This window comes from Zalophus californianus, chromosome 13 (genome assembly GCF_009762305.2).
Source record: "Zalophus californianus isolate mZalCal1 chromosome 13, mZalCal1.pri.v2, whole genome shotgun sequence".
NCBI classification, from domain to species: domain Eukaryota; kingdom Metazoa; phylum Chordata; class Mammalia; order Carnivora; family Otariidae; genus Zalophus; species Zalophus californianus.
In genome coordinates, this window is record NC_045607.1 from 82,813,316 (window position 1) to 82,829,095 (window position 15,780).

The 15,780-nt window shown below is 40.2% G+C and overlaps 1 protein-coding gene across 1 annotated transcript in view; it reads right to left on the reverse strand.

The window, feature by feature from the left end:
* MAMDC2 (MAM domain containing 2) overlaps nucleotides 1-15,780 on the reverse strand; it is a 137,583-nt gene that overhangs the window by 18,615 nt on the left and 103,188 nt on the right. The window contains exons 10-11 of the mRNA XM_027616383.1: nucleotides 5,937-6,030; nucleotides 3,897-4,049 (exon numbers count right to left, since the gene is read on the reverse strand). Coding sequence (XP_027472184.1) covers nucleotides 3,897-4,049; nucleotides 5,937-6,030 — 247 coding nt within the window. The remainder of the gene's footprint in view (nucleotides 1-3,896; nucleotides 4,050-5,936; nucleotides 6,031-15,780) is intronic.

Sequence of the window (15,780 nt, forward strand, 5' to 3'; positions counted from 1 at the left end):
ATGTGAGGACACAGCTGGAAGGAGGGCATCTGCAAGCCCAACAGAGAAGCCTCAGAATGAAACCAACCCTCTCAACTCCTTGAGCTTGGACTTCTAGCCTCCTGAAACGTGAGAAAATAAATTTCTGTTGTTTAATTAAGCTGCCCAGCAGTATCTGTGCTATTTTATTAAGGCAGCATTAGCAAGCTCATGCTGAGTCCAAATACCTGCCCCTCAGGTTACTTATAATCCAGTTGGGAAGTTAAAAGTGATATACACATATAGAAGGACTAGGTAAGTACCACTAGACTGGCAAGAGAGTGACTGCGGAGGAAGCAACAGCCACTGTTACCAGTGAAAAGAGAGCCAAGGGAGGAGAGAGCATGGAGATGAGGAAGGGAGGGGCAGAGACATCTTTGTCGAGTCCCTACTTCCCATAAGCACCGTGGGAGCGACTTCCATACAACGTCATCAGAGTTACTGGCCACTCTCCTCAGTCTCCTTTGCTGGCTCTTCCTCTTCCGACCTCTGAACTTTGGAGTGCTCCAAGGCTTATCCCTTGGTCCACTTTTGGGTCTACAAGGGCTCCCTTGGAGATCTCACCCAGTCATATTTGATATTTCAATATCATCCATATGTCAACAACTTCCAGCTCAGCCATCTTTCCTGAACCCCTGACTGTCCACTCAACACCTCCTCTTGAATAGCCATTAAGAATGTCAAATCTGACATACTTAAAACTGAGCTTACAGTGACAACATAAATGTCACCACAATCTATGAGGTAGGTACTAATTATTTCACATATAGATAAGGATATGGAGATTTAGAGACGTTCAAAGGTGGAACTGAGATTTGAACCTTAGCAGCAGTGTAGTCCCAAACCCCTCAATTTTTAAACTCAACCAGCCTATAAATCAGGTAGATAGGTAAGGAGCTATAATTATTCTCATTTTCGAGATGACACAAATGAAACTGAGAGATTTTATATAACTTTCTCACGGTTTCATACCTAGTGAGTGGGGTATGACTCCAAAATTCATTGGTCTGTTGTATCTCCTGGAGCCTGGTGACCATCCTTGCCGTTTTCAAAGACCCTTTCCCTCCATTGCTTAATAGTTTTGCTTTGCCCTCTCTTCCATGTCCAAGACATTCCACGGACTGTTGCCCTGAAAATTCCCCTATGGCAATCCACCACAGCATAGCTCTCTTCGAGAGTACCTTCTCTCAGATCTGCTACCACTAGCCTTCTCGGTGTCTCTGAGAAATGGAAGAAAACTATCAACCCTCCTCCCACCCAAGAAAAATGCACATAAATACAACACCGTGACTACAATGGACTCTTAACTCAAGCTGATTCGTTCTTGACCTTTCTCTACTCCTCTTCTAATAAAAAGATACCTCCCCGCTATCCTGTCTTCTAGGGGTTTTGCTAAATAAATGGCTAGTTATTTATATGTGTCAGGGAGGGCTTATAGATTCATTTATTCATTCCAAAGGCATTTTTGAGCATCTGTAGTATATAAGGTACAAGAGTAAGCCCTATGAGGATTCAAAAACAAGGTTGGCAGTACCTTGCCCTTAAGACATTGTCAGTCAGAGCCAATGAGACTCACTTTTTGTGTTTTTGTTTGAGTTATTTCTTTCCACTTGATTTAGTGTCAAAAGACCTGCAGCTGCTACAGCAGTCTTGCTACCATAAGAGGATAACCTGTCTAGGATTGGAGCCAACCAAGAAAAACTGGAGCAAAGAGGTGGACAAGCAGAGAAACTGGATCCTGATCACACAGTTTTATCCTCTGCATCAAGTTGTTCCTAAAGCTAGCCCTAAGCGGATTTTTGTCTGCTACCGAGGGCAATAAACTATTCCCAACCAAAACAGTGTTAACATACAACTTTGGATTATCTTTTTAACCTCCTGGTCTTCCAGTGACAGCCTCACATATTCTTACAGCCCCTTTAGAATCTTTACTCAGTGCTGGAAGTGGGTATCTGTTCTACTGGACCAATGATGAATCTCTTCAACATCTTGTCTTATTGAAACAACACTGTCCCAGAATCAGCCCAGCTAAAGCAGCAGGACAGAAAGGAAGGTCAGTGGTAGGACCAACCTGCACATCCTCTTCTTAGCCAGGCAAGAGTGCATTAGTATCTGAGGCCAAACGGACACTCACTGGGAAGGTGGCTGGAACTAAGAGCTCTTGAAGGGACCTAAGCCAAAACTACCAGCTGGAACCCAAGCAAAAAAAAATCTATGTGGGTTGTACCTTGATGAACAAGTGCTAAGGGAAGAGGAGGTGGTCATGGGAGATTAGCCAGAGAGCACATTGTCAGAAATTATAAGGTGCAGTGGTTCCCCAAAGAGCCAGTACTCAGATATCTGTTATAACAGAGGATATTCAACAGCCAAGAGGGAATCTGAAGTAGCACCATTTTAAAAGTTCTTTTCTTTCAATCTCTCTCCCACTTATCCTGATTAAAGATCACAAAATGAGGGGCAGAGAAGGAAATAAAACAAAAAAAAGAAAGAACTTTCTTCCCTTTTATCATCCCCAAACTATGAGTTAGGCCCAAACGGAGGGAAAGAGAGGTGATTCAATTGAATGAGAGACTGAAGATTTGATTTGGATTAGATTTTGTTACACACAGAAATAGGTAACTGGTCTAATACCTCAAGAGGACTGGGAAGCTATGGGATCTGCCAAGGGATGGGGAAGGGAGGATGCTTTAGCATATGTTTGAAGAGAGCGTCCAAAGAAAGAATAAAGCTGTTCCTGATGGCAGCCCACCAAGTTTGGCCAAATCACTAACAGGTTACACTGTAGGTTGATCTCTGGAGTTATTCCATAGGCTTATCTTGACGTAGGCCATAGGAAATAGCAGTAGCTAACTCACCCTTGTATGTATATATGTATGTATGTATTCATTTATTTTTAAAGATTTATATATTTATTTTAGAGAGAGACAGCACATGAGTGGGGGAAGGCCAGAGAGAGAGAGAGAGAGAGAGAGAGAGAAGCAGACTCCCTGCTGAGTGTGGAGCCCAACCTGGGGCTCCATCCCATGACCCGAGATCATGACCTAAACTGAAGTAAGAATCCAATGCTCAACTGTCTGAGCCACCCAGGTGCCCCTCACCTTTGTATTTACTGTCATAATGGCTTCTCTGCTAGGACCCTTGAGGAAATATCTCTTCGAGCTCACTATCAGGGGTAGTTCTGCTTCTCTGGACCAAACAGTGCATCCATCCAATGGATATGCCAGGTGAAACGAAGAGCATCCATGAGAAAGTTCTATTCTGCATGGAGTATTTTACCACTGACATTGTTTACAGGTGCTGCACATGGTGATAATAAATCAACGTTTAGTCTATTACATTGTACTTCATATATTTTCTACAGAAAAGGCACCCCCTTATTTCCTACACCCCTTCGTGGAGCGCTTCACCTCTTTATCCTAAGGACACAGTGAATCAGGTTTTTCATCTTTGTTTCAGCTGCTAGAAAATTAGAGTCAAATTTGCCTGTTACTGTTTCCTCCCTTGTCTGCCAGCACATTTTCCATAGGAGGCCTCAGTCCTGGCTCCAGCTTAGATCATGACGTTTTTTTTTCCTTCACACTGTCCCTCTCTCTTGTGTTTTTAAACCCACTTCTAATTACATTATTTCTGTGTGCATATCGTTGTAAGCCCATTGAAATCCTCTTGGCACAAGATACGGAAGCAGAGTATAAACAGAAAGAAGGATCTTCAGGGCACATATTTAATGACCTACCCCAGGTGTGTAGAATCGCATGTGTCCTTCCTCCTAGACACAGGACGTACATTTGCACATTTTGCACCTTTGAAAATGCAGGAAATGGCCCCTGGAATGCTAGGTCAGGCTTTCTCAGCAAACAGCACCACATGGCGTAACTCACCTACCCCAGTAGTGTGATCTCCCTTAGGTCCCGTGTAGGAGGTGGGCGTCTCTCCCCTCCTTCTGTACCAGCTGCTCCGGTCTCTTCTCTCCTGGGTAAATGCACACTCATCTTGTTCGAAAGTACACTCTCCAGGTGCAGGTGGAAGCCTCTCTGCAGGGAAACAGAAGGTGGTGTCATTACTCTTGCCTCCAGCTAGAGCCGGGACTCCACCTGCGGGTCCTGCCGTAGAGGCAGAGAACAATCAGACATCTAGATTCAAAAGTGTCGGGATAACTTTGAGAAAGAAACTTCCTCTGACCGGTGAATTTATTTGCCTGAATGAGCTTACAAAGCTCTGCAAGTTGGAGGCAAACTGCCTTTATGGAAATAAGGAAAATAATAAAATTGCCTAATGTAGGAGGTTTCTTCAGAAATCCAGGGCGAGTGAAGAGAATCCTTAGAACAACTCTATAGTTGCTTCGGGCGAGGTGGGGAAGGTTCGAAAGCTAAGTGTGCTTCTGGAGACAGTTTGACCTGTGTGGAGCACGTGACTGGCTTTTTCTGTGCTACCTCAAGGGATTGTATTCAATGAGATGATGTACGTAGTAAAGTATTTAGAACATGAAGTTCTCAATAAATATTAGCTAAATAAATATTAGGGCTTGGTGTTTTGCCACCTGGAGTCTTAATTTCCCTTTCCAAAAACAAATATTTATGTCTTTGGATGCCGTCTTCAATAACTTCGATGATGACTCATTTTTATTTTATTTTATTTATTTATTTGAGAGAGAGAGCACGAGCGGGGGAGAGACAGAGGCAGAGGGAGAAGCAGACTCCCCGCTGAGTGGGGACCCTGACATGGGGCTCCATCCCAGGACCCGGGGACCATGACATGAGCTGAAGGCAGAGGCTCAACCAACTGAGCCACCCAGGCGCCCCTGATGATGATTCTTAGAATGGTGCCCCCTCCCACTTACTGGAAACTCCTTTGCTTGAACTTGGTTGTACCTTCCCACATCCAGATTCTTAGCAAATTTCTCTAATACACAGCCTGTTTTTCACATCTCTTGCATAATAATGATTTTACTTCATCTTATTTTACAGATGGTACAAGCTAATGAGGCCTCATTCCCTTTTCTATGCCTCAAGTGTAGAGATTCTTATCTTGTTTTTCTTTGTGTTGTCCTTGCAGTGCCTCACAAATCAAGGGACTAAAAACAAATGATCTTTTCATTAAATAAACAAGGAGGTTATCCTCTAGTGCCACATTGATTCCTCAGTTTGCCTGTTTGTTAAAGAAATAGATACCGTATGGTTTAGGATGCAGTGGTAATCAGTAGATACAAGGACCAATGATCCGAGTTGAGGTATGTACCATCTTCTCATCAGACATAATGTCCAACACATAGCCACCATCTTTATTTTGTCACTATCATCAATGCTTGATCCACTGTTCCACTGTCACTTAATTCACTTAGAAAATATTTATTTGTCATTTAAAAATTACATGTTTACAGGCTCAGCATTGGGCGTGGAGCCTGCTTACGATTCTCTCTCTCCCTCCCTCTCCCTCTGCCCCTCCTTGCCTCTCTAAAAAAGAGAAAAAAGAAAAAAAAGAAAAATGACATGTTTAGTATAATATCTGTATAAAAACGGTTTCATCACTATTACTTGAAAATCAGCATTTCTGTAAGACAACATTAAAAATAACAATAGTGACTATAATAGAAGGTGTTTGTTTTAACACATTGTTTTGTGCCAGGTCCTATGCTAGGGAATTTATAGGTATTATTCCCACTGTTCAGGTAGGTATTACTTTTACTACCTCTCTTATAGATGAAGATACAAGTCACATGTACAATGTCACACAGTGCATACAAATCATTATTTCTAAATTCCAAAACTTACTACACAGATCTGGAGAGGGGTGCTTCTGACAAGAAAGACAAAAATAATAGGCTAGCCCAGATTAAATGTATTTGGTGTATTCTCAGAGAAACAGGATATGCTGCCCTAGGCCCAGGAGACAAAGAGAGCTTGAAACCCTGACAGTTTTACCTGGAGACGAGCAGCTTCCCAATTCTATTGTAATGTCGTCCAAGGCTACCAGGCCACAGTCCCAAAAACTTTTGCAAAGGCTCATGAAAACCACCTGAAACTCAGAAAAATAAAACCATGAATTTTGTTAACTGTGCATTAGGAATTCTTACCACCTGGGCTTTACTCAGCCCAAAGCACGCATAAGCAAACTACGGAGCCCTCTACCTTGTCCACATGAACATGAGTAACAGCTAAGTCTTTACATGGGACCCTGAAATCACTTCCACTCTTTTTTTAAGCAGAGTTAAGCTCATATGATAGGTTGTGTATATTAATGCTGGAACTAGCTCACATTCTTTCTGGAATTGAAGGAGGAAAGCAAGAGGTTAACCGGATGGCAGAGGAAAACCTGTCAGGTTTTAAATGTTTTCCCCAGATAATCCACAAAGTGCATAGAGAGTTGATGGTATTCCAAGCATTTTTACAAACATTTCCAGTACAAACAGTATTGATTTTTTGGAAATGAATTTCTGGCAATGTGCTTCATTCATATTATGAACAAAGTCCCAGTGATTTGCCATCTGGAGACTTATGTTCCATTTCCAAAGAGAAGATACATGTCCCTAGATGGTATCACTAATAAAAGCCCTAAATGCAGCTATTTTATCAGGCCAAACATTCTTACTCTTCTACATGAACGAAAAACAGATCCATACCATCAATTATTAAATTCATTGCTGCAGAGAAAGGGGGGTGGGGAGGGAGAGAAGTTTTGCATTTCTTTCTATTAGACCAATTTTAAAGTTTCTTTTTCATATACAGGATGAGCAAAGAGTACTTTTCCAAACATTTATATTAGATTTTCACTGTACTTTGTGTTTTATTTTTTTAAATATTTTTAATTTATTTATTTGACAGAGAGAAAGAGAGAGAGAGTGAGCACAAGCAAGGGGAGTGGCAGAGGGAGAAGCTGAGCAAGGAGTTGCATGCGGGACTCGATCCCAGGACCCTAGGATCATGCCCTGAGCCAAAGGTGGATGCTTAATGGACTGAACCACCCAGGCGCCCTACTTTATGGTTTATAAAGCTGCTTTGCATGTGTAGCCTAATGTAGAGTGAGTATGAAGTCACTCAGTCCCTGTGCAATCCCTCAAATACAAATCTTCAAACAAAGAGAGATATAATAGAAACTAAGTCTCAAATCAGAAATAATGAGAACATTTGATTTTTTTTAGATTCTAATATTATGTTGTGTCTTCAACTTATCTGTGTTATCAGCAGGATCTCTTTGCTCTCTGAGGATCAGAACTATTAGCATACAAAATTTATTTCAAAAGAAATTTTAAAATGATGTGACAGTTTACCACTATGCAAACTATAAAATGTCTTAAGCCAGTATCTTCAGAATAATTACTAAGGATAAGATGTGTAAAAGTTTACTTGGACTGTATTCAGATTGCCTTAAATCATAAAAGGGATCGTTTAGAGATGTAACAATATATAATTATATATATATGTATATATTTACAAGGGACAAGATAAAAGGGGGTGTTTTTGTTTTTGTCTTATCTGTTAATTTTCTCATCTTTATAGATTATAGAGATTATCAGCAGGGTTTTCTACTTGCGGGATTTTTTTGGGCAGGATTTTTGCCTGGGAACTTATTTCCCATTTGTAAACCAAACGTCTATGTCATCAGCCCTGAATGCAGTTATATTTTATCAGCAATGCTTATTGTTATAGGGGAAAGAATAGTACTCTGTCTCCTAATTTATTGAATAAATGGTGCTGCAGAGATAAAAAGTCCTGGCTTTCCTTCCTTTTGGCAATTTTCAAGTCTATTTTTCACCTAAATGTTGAAAAAGTACTTTTTCCAAAATGAATCTGGGGTGCTGAAATGATTTGCCACATAAACCATTACCTAAGTAAGACTCAATTATTTGGCATGTAGATGGAGTCTAAAAAGGAGAAATAGCAATGTGCTCTCATGTGTTTACTATAGCATTATTTTATGATGACCATAAAACCAAACAAGCAAGCAAATAAGCCAGCAAGCCAACAAATGAAACAACCCTAAATTTCACAGAAATACAGGAAATGAATAAACTATGGTACTGCAAGCTAAGAAATAGGCAAACATTAACTCTGACAGCTTGTGAATATTAGTCAGTAATATGAAATTCTATTTCTCTCATAATGTGAAGCAAAAAAAAAAAAGCTGGTTATAATAAAATTAAAATTAAACAAAATAAGATAAATTATACCAAACTCATCTAAAAGTTTATAAAAAAAAGAATCTTGAAAATTTATCAAATTTGGAACAATTATGTTAGACTCATGAAATTATGAGTATTAAACAGAATTTCCCCCTATTTTCCAACCATTCTTTAATTTTGTTGTATTTATAATGAAAAAAAAAAAACAAAGAAAAAGGGATCAGGACATCTGTAATTAAGATGTGGAATGAGCTAGTGTTTCCTAGATTGGCATTGTTTATTATAGTAGCTACGAGGCCACATGGCTATTTAAATTAAAATCAAGTAAAAATCAAAAATTCATTTCTTCAGGCACACCGGCCACATTTCAAGTGCTCAATAGTTATACACAGCTAGTGGTCAAGTGAATTGGACCCAGCAGATACATAACATTTCCTCATTGCAGAAATTCCAATGGATAGAACTCCCTGGCTCCTTTTGAGGATTCTGAACAATTTGTGAACTGCCACAGTGGGTTAAGTGAAATGCTCAAGCTGTTCTGGACAGGAGTAGCCCACTAGGTTGTTCCTCTTAGAACTCTTTCCACACTTAGAATACTCGCCAGACCACACGTTGTCCCGTCTTATGAAAGACCCACAGTCAGTCAGCTATGAACTAAGATTTAAACTATGGCCTTAAACCTCAAATCTGTTTGGTGCTTGCCTATCAGCATTCCAACACACAAAAGAAACATGACAAGATCAGCTTGTTTGGTGGAACACACAAGATTTTCCACTGTGCTATTAATAATGCTGATAAGGTCAGTTCCTATTCTTGGGCCACCATCTTATATTTTGAGGGCTACTTGAAGTGGAAAGGTTATTTTAGGGTACTTGGGACAGGGCCAGCTAATGACCAGGACTGGTTGAGATAGGGAAAAGGGAAAGCCAAACATCGTGGTCTGCTCTTCAGAACTCTGTCCCTAGGTCCAATTAATGTGACAAGAAGGGAACTGGTCATAGTCTAAATTCTTGAGGGATTAACCTCTTGCTTATTTGTAGATCTTTTAAAAAAGAGTGTTTATTTCATTTTAGGCAGGATTTTACAGCCAGTGGAATACCTCTAGGGACTGGAAAAAAATTCCTAGGCAACCTGAATATATACTTAACGTCCTGCAATGCATCAGAGAGTCCTCCGCAACAAACAATTATCAATAAGAATATTAAAATACCAAAATATCAATAGTGCTGAGATTGGAACGCCCTGCTGTAAATAAATGAGCACATACAATGTCTTTTTTAAGTGTGATAAAAAGTTGGGCGCCTGAGTGGCTCAGTCAGTTAAGCGTCTGCCTTCAGCTCAGGTCATGATCCCAGAGTCCTAGGATCGAGTCTGGCACTGGGCTCCCTGCCCAGCAGGGAGTCTGCTTCTCCCCCCTGCTCATTCTCTCTCTCTCTCTCTCACTCTCTCTCTCTCTCAAATAAGGTCTTTAAAAAAAGAAAGTATGGTAAAAAGTTAAGTAATATTGTTGATCCTTTCTTGACTATATTTAAAATTTTTGTTTGCAAATCTGTTTATATAGCTCTCCAGTTAGTGTCTATTTGTGTTTCCAAAGTTAGTCTAAGTAGGGTTTCTCAATAATGAATATTCTCTAGCAAAACAAAAATTGTAAAGTATCACCAGGACCTAAGAACTGGGACCTTTAATATACTGAAACAATGTGATTTATAAAAATCTCATTTGCTCCTAGGTTTTAGGAGATTTGCATAAAATCAGGAGCACCCGTCTAAGGAATGTATTATTTCACTTTGTCCCTCATCTTTTCCCTCTCAGACTAATACATACTCTCTGAGACATTGCAGGATCTTAGGCAGCAACCTGTTACCCGCTAGATAACAGTATCACTCCCAAGTCGAGACATTCAAAAATATATCGAGACATTGCCAAGTGTCCCTTGGGGGGGGCAAAATTACCTCTGGCTGAGAACCACTGGGGGGTAGTAGAGCACTGCTGTGTGGATGACAAAACCTCTCTTTATTCTACCCAATCAGAACAGGACAGTTGTTGCTGGTTTCAAAGCAGACTAGATGGAGTTAGTTTTCTCTTCCTCTGAATGTCACCAGGAGGTGGTTCTAACAAGCAATGAAATATCCTCAAGCCCTGGAAACAAAAGTCAAAGGAGCCAAAAAACAAGAGAGATGGACGAACACTCAAGCTAAACAATCATCCCTGAGATTATCAAGGCTCTACTGTTCCAGTTTCCTGCTTTCCTGCAAATTGTCAAAGGGCCATAGAATCTTTTCGTTGTTTACATTTTTCTCCCTTTCCAAAAAGGATGATATACTCCCTCACAACAACGTAACGGGCAGATCATAAAAAGTAACTGAGCAAACTTTCCTCATAGTATATAATTTTAATTGGCTTCTAAAGTTATTTTTTGGGGGGAGGAGGGGCAGTAAGGGTGGGGAGAGGGGCTATGTGGGAATCCAGCTACCAGGCTGTGTTAATCAGAGGAGCTAGACTATCCCCAGGCCTATAAAAGCCCATAAAATTTCCTGGTTAAAGCACCCAGGAAAGAAAAAGCAGATGAACAAGTATGTCGGGGAGTTACTTTCCCAAGCCAGATCAGGTTAAGTTTTGGGGTTCAGGAATTGGGGTTACTGATTTTAACTTTATGAAGTGTCATAATTTAAGGACTACCCAACTTTGCTGAGGGAGGGAGGAAATAAAGCTTTCCTGAGAGCTGTGTAATATATCACCACAAACCTTTGTTGTGCAGTTAAAAAGGATTGTTTGAATTAAACAGCTAAACACTGGCTGAATTAACTGGTTTTTCACTGTCTTGTAAAGTAGTCTCCATGGCCTGCTCAATAGACATAGTTGGGCCAGATTGTTGGCTTAACCCATCACCTACTTTACTCATTGAATAGCCCCATTTGGGCCTATAATGAGTATGTGAGTGATAGTTTCCAGAAATGGCCTCTATCTTCACATAGAAACATTTCAATCCTATGCCAACAATACCATAAATTACCCATGTTCACAAAATGAACCTAGCTAGGTTCCTGTTACAAGCAGTGGACCTCGACAATTTAGCAGAGGGTCGGATTCTGAGTTAAATTTAACTTTTCTTCTGATGAGGTTAAACTCCTTTGAAATCATGTATGCACATAAATTTGGGGATGGTGACTCCATAGTTGGTGGAATAATTACTCATAAAATTACTATAATCCAGTCACTGAAGTTCCAGAGCCCTTCATTAAGATGTTATGGATCCAACTGCAGGATATTCTGTATAATGTGATTGGTTTCATTTAACTGTTTGACAATAAGCTGTAATAGAATTCTAAAAATAAAAGAATTGTAAAGCGAAACAAAACAAAAACTCCAATATTAAGACACTTGGCTAAAGGGGTAGAATCTTCACAAATCCCTAAAGACAGGCTGAGAGGAGTACGGGACTAGCATTTTTAGAATCCCAGCCATGTTTTGGGAAATAGTTGCTAAATTGTAACAGCATGCCTCCTGCAGATACTATATTTGGTCTTTAGATCCCACAAAAGGCAGGATGACCATGTGTTTTTAAATAAGTCTTTAGCTGACCAACACTCTTCCTTTTTTTCTTAAAAGACCCATCTGTTTTGCTTTTCCCTTTTCAAAAGACCCATCTGATTTAATTCAACTTTTGGCTTTGACAAGCAACAAAGATTGAGCGGCTTCCAGCTTCTCCCTCCGTGAGCCCTTCTGCTCATAGGAGCCTTCCATTCTGGGGTGGAGGGCGTGCTGTGGTAGGCCTGCAGATAAACTGCAGGGCTTTTTCATTGCTATTTCGGAGGTAAATATTCAGATCTCTCAACTCATTGGTTTCAGAAATCTGCCTTATTTTTGGATCCTTTGGTCACTGGAAAGAGAAGACAGACTCTAAGGAGAGACGTCAGAATGGGTCACTTTTTAGAATCCAGGAAGGTCCAGAGACCCTGTGATATCAGCTCAAGGTCACAAAAAGGCCTGCTGCAGAGCCAAACGAGAAACATCACACTCCAAGTCCCCGATAGAGCACGTTTCATTATACTGACTGGCCTCTTTTCTCCCTTTTGCTGTAGGTATTTAAAAATAGGATTCTGGATCATTATGTTGTATGCCTGAAACTAATATAATGTTATCTGTCAATTACACCTCAATTAAAAAAAATGATCCTGAAAGGCATGATTTTGAAACTCCTCAGTTCATAGCAGCAGACCAAACATGTCTTTGACCTCCGTTTACAACCCGCTTCCTGTCATTCTGCCTTATGTCTGTTCATAAGGAGTTTTTGGTAACCCGGCGCCAGAACCCGAATCTTATATAAATCATGGCTAAATTTAAAAGCTGGTGATTGCCTTAGCTGATGACCCTGCATCCACATAGGCCCAGAGGAAAGAATGGGGAGTTCTCAACTCCCCACAGCCACACCTCCCACCTTAATCTTCATCTGCACCTGTTCTCACTCCCTTCCCTTTGTTTTGGGAGCAAGGTCTGTCTGACTTCTAAGTTCTTGGTCTTCCCACTGAGGGATACAATGCCTCATCGACACAATATTGAGGATCCAAATGGAAAATAAATGTGAGAAGCCTGAATGAAATTTAGACAAAGGTAAGACAGTAGATACTAAAAATGATTTTTAGTATTTTAGAGTCTAATTCACACCCTAATAAAGAGGACACACAATAGCCAAACTATGGAAAGAGCCTAGAGCCTAGATTTCCATCAACAGATGAATGGATAAAGATGTGGCATATATATATATATATATATATATATATATATATATATATATATATACACATACACACACACAATGGAATATTATGCAGCCATCAAAAATTGAAATCTTGCCAATTGCAACGACATGGATGGAACTAGAGAATATTAACTCAACAATTTCGCTAAGCGAAAAAAGTCAATCAGAGAAAGACAAGTATCATATGATCTCACTGGTATGAGGAATTTGAGAAACAAGACAGAGGATCATAGGGGAAGGGAGGGAAAAATGAAACAAGACGACACCAGAGAGGGAGACAAACCATAAGAGACTCTTAATCTTAGGAAACAAACTGAGGGTTGCTGGAGTGGACAGGGGTGGGAGGGATGGGGTGGCTGGGTGATGGACATCGGGGAGAGTATGTCCTATGGTGAGCGCTGTGAATTGTGTAAGACTGATGAATCCCACACCTGTACCCCTGAAACAAATAATACATTATATGTTAGTAAAAATAAATAAATAAAAAGAAGAGGACACTGTTGTATATATTTATCCCATCAGTTGCTCATTATCACTGAAGGGAAATAGGTGTGAATGCCTTCCTGCTTTTTACATACTCTCATCAACAGGCAGGTGGGCTGAACAAAATGATGCTGGTCTATCTCGGCCACCTCCCTTGGGGAGGATCCCTGGCTGAACCCTTCCCTAACCCATGCAGTATAAGGTAATGACCAATTTAATTGTCCTGTTCAAGGATGGACCTTACACTAGGGAGCTATTGTGGTAACTCATGTGGATGGAAATGTAAAATGCCAGTTCTACCAAAAGACATGCAGAGTGCAGTCACTAAACAGCAAACAGGGAAGAATCTAGGTCTTTGTCCTGACATTCACCCCTGCTCTGAAAGTTCTCTTGGGGTCAGGAGAGGACAACAGGTATCTTAGCAGTACCCTAATACCCAAGCAGAAATACTGACTTGCTCTACTCATGTCTGGGACAGAGACAGTTTTTGGCCTGATTTTCATTAATTCCCAAGGCAAAGTATAGATCGTTGACTGGATGAAGGGCTGTGGCTTAAAGCTTGCATAATACTAAGCCCTTTGTAGCCTGCCACAAGCTATTTGACCAACCCCTACTGATGGGTAATTGGGCAGTTTCTAATTTCTTAGTATTACACATACTGCTGTGATGAATACTGATATCTAAACCTTTGTGCATAACCATGGTTAGTTCCTTAGGATAAATCCCTAGAAGTAGAATTGTTGAGTCAAAAGGTATTCATGTGGGATGCCTGGGTGGCATAGTCCCTTAAGTGTCCGACTCTTGATTTTGGCTCAGGTCATAATCTCAGCCTCGTTGAGAATGAGCCCCACCTCGGGCTCTGTGATGGGCATGGAGCCTGCTTAAGATTCTCTCTCTCCTTCTCCCTCTGTCTCTCCTCTACCACCACCCCCTTCCTAAAAAAAATCATATTCATATTTGGGAGCTTTCTGAGACATGCAATTGAATTATCATCTAGAAATATTATATCAACTTATCTTCATACTAGAGCTTATAAAAATCCTTATTTCCTTGCATCCTTACCTCTCTGGGATAATGTTTTATATATATATTTATATTTATATCTATACATTTATAAGTTTTTGTATATAAATGTTATATATATAAATTTTTTAAAGATTTCATTTGAGAGAGAGAACACTAGAGAGAGGAAGTGAGCGAGCACAAGTTGGGTTGGGGGGGAAGGGCAGAAGAAGCGGGAAAAGCAGACTCCCTGCTGAGCAAAGAGCCCAATGCAGGGCTCAGTCCCAGGACCCTGGGATCATGACCTGAGCCAAAGGCAGACACTTAACCGACTGAGCCACCCAGGCGCCCCTATGTTCTAAGTATTCTTAGATATGAGTCATATATGCATAGATACATATATGGATTTTTGGTCTAAATTGAAAGATGTATTTTTTAATTGATAAACTGAACAATCCAAACAGTATACAGTATGGATATAACTACTAATACAAACAGCATACTCCAGAATATTACAGTTTTAAAATATTTTTATCTATTTGATAGACAAATGTGCTATTTTATAATTTTTAAAATTTCTTTGATTACAAATGAGGTTGGATATGTTTGTGTGTTTATTTTCCAGTAGTACTTCTTTGTTGTTGTTTTTTTTTAAGATTTTATTTTTAAGTAAATTCTGCACCCAACGCAGGGCTCAAACTCACAACCCTGACATCAAGGGTTGCATGCTCTACCAACTGAGCCAGCCAGGTGCCCCCAGTAGTATTTCCTTTTTTTCTGATTTGTCTGTACATATCCATTGCCCACTTTCCTATTGTTTAGCTCACCTTCTGCGTATTGATTTATTAAATTCATATATCAAATATCCTAAGAGTTTGCCGTATGTGTTGTAAACTTTTTTTTCCTGGCTTGATGTTTGCCTTTTAGATAATTTTTTTAGGCCATCCTTACATAAGGAATGAAACTAAGGGAGAACTAAATATTTTGGTTTAAAGACTAAGATGAAATAGGTAGGTAGGCCACAATGGTAGTGTGTCCTTGAGCCCTTATATAGGTACACACGTCACCTGACATTAAACAGAAGATAGGAGTCACGGCCCATGAGCAGTGTGGCGGGGGACATCATGGGAATGTAGCTCGGGGACTGTCTGGAGAGACTTCTTCTAGAGGTGGGTACTGAAAAGGTAGAGCAGAAACTTGCCAGAGACAGTCACACAAGAGAGGGAGGAAAAGCTGGGGGTATCTGTGCAAAAGGAAATAAGGCATTCTTCCCTGGGTGAGAGTAGAGAGTTTTTATTAATGTATGAATTGTCAATTTCCAAGCAAGTGAATTGAGCTCACAGCTCCAGAGGCCAGCAAATACTTAGCTGGTCTAAGAGCTCAGAAAAGCAGAGGATCCCCA